Raw genomic sequence first — 5288 nt, forward strand, 5'->3', positions numbered from 1 at the left:
TTCCCCTCCCCCTCCTCCTCCTCCTCCTCTCTTTCTACCCTTTCTTGTTCGTCCGAATCCTGTAGTTGTGCATGAGTTGTTAACTGAAAATGAACTTTCAGTTTCTTTAAATGCGCTCGAATGTCCTGTACAGACACATCTGTATTTATCGTGCATTCGCCATTCCTCTCACGTCTAGGGGCGTCCTTTGTCTGCTTAGGCAAGTCACGTGGGGTACGCTTGCGGGACCGATACGCCATTTTGGAAATGTTTTTCTCTCTTCCCACGCCGGAAGCAGCGTCCTGTCTCCCCGGATTTCTTGACGCTCCTTGAGATGTAGATCCAGGCCTTTCGCCACCACTTTTTGGTTTTACAATCGTCTGAGACATGTTCTCTTCAGACACCGAGGACTTTGTATCTATGAGGGATTTGCTCAAAGAGGACGACCCGTATCTCTCTGGGTCTACAGGGCTGCCTTCCGCCTCTGTATATCCCTCAGGGGTTTTGTTTTCGTGGCTACGATATGACCAACGCAAAGGCAAAAACCATCTGGACACCAAGCGTCTAAGCGTAGAACTAACAGAAGTTGTTGGTGCGTTTGCTGTAGTTTTGCTCTTGTAACCATCGATCTCTCGGCCTTTGCCACGCTCAGAGGAGTCGTCTTTTTGGAATGTTTTGTCTTCAGTGTTTGGGGTCCCAGTACTGTTTTTACTGAAAGGGTTGTAACCCTCTTGAATCAGCTTCTCGAATTGTGAAAACATCGTGTTGAAACGAGTCGGCCATTGCCTCTCCTCCACCATCTCTATCTCGGCCCCGACGGCGAGTCGGAAATACCGCTGTAGCTCTGATGACGTCATCACAATGCGATGTCCAACAGCGAACGGGTGCTGGATGCACAGGACCAGGTTGGGAGACGAGATTTTCTGCGTCAGGAACAGACGGAAACCTTTGTCCCTGTGCGCCGTCTTGTAAGCGAACGGCGTCAGCCGGAGTGGGTCAACCCCCAGCGCTGTCATCACTTCCACGTGGTCAACTTTCTCCAGCTTTTTCCTCGGTTTCAAGGCAAACTTCAGCCTACCAAAGTCGAGCTCATAGAACTCGTGAGAAATGATGACAAAATAATTCTGGCGTTTGTCCTTCAGAAGAAAAGTGAGGCACCCGACAGATGGGCCAATGTCTTTGCTATCTGAAGAGGAAATATCAATGTCGCGATATGAGATCCCAAAATTGGTTAAAGTTTCATAAAAATTTTGGACTTCTGGTAGCAATCTTGACTGCTTGGTTAAAAGTAATTCTTGTTCTCCGGGGTCGTTTCTCAGGGACACGTTCGCTGCATCTTCAGCCAATGGCTTAATCTTTTCACAGGAACTCGGAGTGGCTTCGTGATCTCTCTGATCTGGCTCGGCGCTTTGTTCAGAACCGTTGTTCTTTCTTAGGTAAGATTTGAGCTTTCCCTTTCGGCTGTACCCACTGAACCTCACAAAAGAGGACGTGGACACCGGAATTGTTCCTGCACTGTGTGGAGACCGTGCTGGTGTGACGATGCAAGATTGTGACGGAGCAGAAATTTCATCTCTGACTGGTTCTTCCTCGCGTCGTTTTTGTCTGGGTCTTTCAGTTTTGGCTCTGGCTCACATTGACTTTGTTTCGGTCTTTCAATTCCTGGCTCTGGTTCAGATTGTCTTTGTTTCGGTCTTTCAATTCCTGGGTCTGGTTCAGATTGCCTTTGTTGGGGTCTTTCAATTCTTGGCTGTGACCCACATTGTCTTCGCTTGGATTTCTCAGTTCTAGGTTCTGGCTCAAATGGTGTTTGTTTGGGTCTTTCAGTTCCTGATTCGTGGGTTTCTTTTTCTGCAGTTTTCTCTCCAGAACCAACAAGCTGAGTGGAACTTTCGTTGTCTACGCGCTCTCTGGTGGCCTTCACCTCTCTCGTGACTGAGACATTGGTTATGGACTGTTCGCCTTTGTGGACACCAGTCTCGTTCGGTTTGGAATTTGTAGAAACATTGGTGATCTCATTATTATTGAGTATATTTCTTTTCTTGCTCTCTGGCTTCAAAGAAGTAGGTTCTTTTGACCCAGTCATTGGAGGCTGCGATGTGTCATCTTTCCCCAGTAGTTGCAACGTGTGTCCAAAGCTTTTTACAAAGACTTCGAGTTCCTTAAATGTTATCTCCACCTGTAAAGTTGAATCCATGGGATGAAACGCCAGTCTTGTGTCAGACGCAGTCAATGTCCTGTCAATTGCTAGCTTGATATTTTTGGCTGAGTCGAGCATGACTGAGAAGGGAGAGACATACCCAGGCTCTACTCGGAGAATCGACCACATGGAATCTTTGTCCGCGAAGGAGAGGTTCCGGTGAGCTGTTAGCTCTTGCTTCAGTTGCTTCAAGTCCACAGATGAATTTTCGCTGACGATAACGAGATAGAATTGCCCTTTGCGGTCTTTTAGGAAGAGATTTTTGCAGTACAACAAAGCAGCGGGACAATGTGTTTCTGAACTAGCATTACCGATTCCCGACGGGGAAATCCCAGAGAGTTCTTCTTTACAATCGCGCCGTGGTTTAGGGGTCTTTGTGAACTCGGTGTCGTCATAGTCAGAGCAAGCTCGCCCATCTTTGTTCTCTTCAGGAGAGCTCTGAGACCTGGGCTGCTCCGCCAGACGAGCATAAGGTTTCGGACAAGCTTGAATACCAAGTCTCTGGAAACAGAACATGAGAGCCTTCACGTAGGCAGTCTCGTGGTATTCATCGAGGCCCGTGGCAGTCTCAGATGATCCAACAGTAGCATGGGCTGAGGTCGAAGATCCCGGATCATCTTTATACTCTTGGGTCAGGTTATCACTCTCGTGGGATGATGAAAACCTTTCATGAGTCTGGGAACTTGACGTTCCACCGGCATGCCGTGAGGAAGTAACGGTGCAGAGTGAGCTGCCGTCACCCCCCGTTATATTACTACCCAGGTCCGGGCTGGCCTCGGCAGTGTGATCATGACCATGTCGTCGCCCACTCTTCTCTTTTCGCACATTCTGGCATGGCTCCGCCTCCAACCCCCACTCCTCCATCGTGCACTTCTCGTTTTCTGATGCGCTTTTTGTGTAAACGAATTCCATATTGTGTGCCCCGCCGTAGCGGGGCTTTTGGCAAGCCATGATGGGACACGGGCTCGAACCCCTGCCTCATGCTGGGCAGGGTTAGCATCTGCACCACGGAGCACATGTAAATGCGCTCCCATCCTGTCCCTAGGTATAGACAGGGGTGCCCTCAACAGCTGAGGACACGAACTAGACGGCATTTTCACCTGTCAAGGATGTACTGTAAGGTCGACCTTTTTGAGGTTTAATTAACAATGTTGTAACAAGAACTATTTTGAGTTTTAAGGCAATAAATTTTCACTATACATGTAAATACAACATGAGTAGGAAGTAGATCTACATGCACTACCTTAAGATTATTCCCATTGCTAGCAATGTGTTCAATGGGGTTGTTGTTTTTTCTTTCCTCCTCAATGAAGAGAAATAAATACAAATCAAGAACTAAGAACAATCATTTATAGATAATCAGTCAACGTTACAAGGAGGTCTTCAACAACTTTTAAACAATATTACGTTATGAAGACTAAATGTAGTCAGACAAAGAAATTCAGCAGAATCATCAAATGCCCATGATCGAAGAATGTCCAGGACCACTGATACACTGAAAGGTAATCGTAATTTGAAAGCTACCTAGTAAGAACAAACGGTTTAAAGATCCATAATATCGTCTTCCATTTCAGCGCCTGTCTACAGAGTGAAAACTTCAAGTAACAGCTGTGTGTGCGTGTGTGCGTGTGTGTGTTATTGAGTCTCTCTAAGTAAGCAACATCGTTCAAATTCAAGAAATTCAAGAGTAAACCAATCTCAGATGACAAAACTGTATAAGTTATAAGCCGGTGGCATTGATCGAGGGAACAGCTTGACCACTCGCTGCAATCAAAAACACAAACGTGGTACTGTTTCTTCTCCAGGAGTCGTTTTACAGTTATCTCAAGCAAAAAGCCATTTTACAGTAATCTCAAGCAAATAGCCATTTTACAGTTATCTCAAGAATGAGCCATTTTACAGTTATCTCAAGCAAATAGCCATTTTACAGTTATTTCAAGAATGAGCCATTTTACAATTGTCTCAAACATTCATTTTGCAGTTGTCTCAGTCATTCATTATACCCAAGAATGAGTCATTTTACAGTTATCTCAAGAATTAATCATTTTACAGCTATCTGAAGAATGAGTCATTTTACAAATGTCTCAAAAATGAGCCATTTCACAATTGGCTCAAGTATGCATCATATCGTTATCTCAAGAAGCCATTTTACAACTATCTTAATAAAGAAAGAAGCACTTTACAGTTGTCTGAAAAATGAGTCACTCTACGTTTGTCTCAATCATTCATTTTGCAGGGTCTCAATCAATCATTATACTGTTGTCTTTAAAAATTACTCCACAGATGTATCACGAATGAGTCATTTTGCAGGTGTCCCAAGCAATAATTTTACAGTTGTCTCAAGAGGTATTGTAGCTGCTTGGCCCTACAACGGCGCGGCTGAAGTTCTGTTGTTCAACCACGAGGGTGTGAGGACGCGGGAACGTGTCTGTGGTCACTGGAGGAGATCCAGGCGTTGGTCTGTGTCAGCTGATCTGACGTCACAGTGGCAGGTGCAGCTTGTCTGTGGAAGAAACCAAAAAAAGAAATCCATAAATTCAGAGCGACAGTGATCAGTTATCTCTGAAGAAATGGGAGGCATCGTGGTGAAATAAGACGCTCGATAAAATAAAGACATAAAAGAAACTGGTATTTTTCCGCTTGTTAGACAAAAAAAATGTTATCGTTATTGTTGTTTTTTCAGGGGAAAGGGGGTGGGGGGGTTGCAGCATTTTTTACGTCCAGTTAAAAACACAATTTTGCATTGATTTTTCCTTGATAAAATAACAATCAAAGGCACTCGAAACGAAAATGTGCAATTTCCAAGGACACCCAAGCCTACTCCTACTCCTTTTCAAGATATATGGGGGGGAGGGGAGTCTCATAAAAAGCAAGACAAATGAACAAGTTTCAAGATGATATCAATAACTCTACACATAAAAAAGCCCAAAACAAAGCAATACAAAACAAACAAAAACGAACAAAAAATGACGACTGCCAGATTCTACGGCGTAGCAGTTGCGAAACAATAAATGAGAAGACCCTCAAAGTTCTATCTGCTCTGTACCTAATTTTGAGAAATTTGACGCCAAACATCTTTTAGTTTCACAATAATAATAATAATAATAAT

At 44.4% G+C, this 5288-nt stretch overlaps 2 protein-coding genes across 2 annotated transcripts in view; both read right to left on the minus strand.

Annotated features, from left to right (window-relative positions):
* The window catches only part of LOC118478721 (myelin transcription factor 1-like), a 3413-nt gene extending 1806 nt beyond the window's left edge, over positions 1-1607 (minus strand). Inside the window, exon 1 of the mRNA XM_035972862.1 lies at positions 7-1607. Within this exon, the coding sequence (XP_035828755.1) occupies positions 7-995 (989 nt within the window). The 5' untranslated portion in view covers positions 996-1607. The remainder of the gene's footprint in view (positions 1-6) is intronic.
* The window catches only part of LOC101864342, an 8549-nt gene continuing 3601 nt past the window's right edge, over positions 341-5288 (minus strand). Inside the window, exon 2 of the mRNA XM_005110339.3 lies at positions 341-4682. Within this exon, the coding sequence (XP_005110396.1) occupies positions 1457-3130 (1674 nt within the window). The 5' untranslated portion in view covers positions 3131-4682 and the 3' untranslated portion in view covers positions 341-1456. The remainder of the gene's footprint in view (positions 4683-5288) is intronic.

This window comes from Aplysia californica, unplaced genomic scaffold (assembly GCF_000002075.1).
Source record: "Aplysia californica isolate F4 #8 unplaced genomic scaffold, AplCal3.0 scaffold00878, whole genome shotgun sequence".
NCBI lineage: Eukaryota > Metazoa > Mollusca > Gastropoda > Aplysiida > Aplysiidae > Aplysia > Aplysia californica.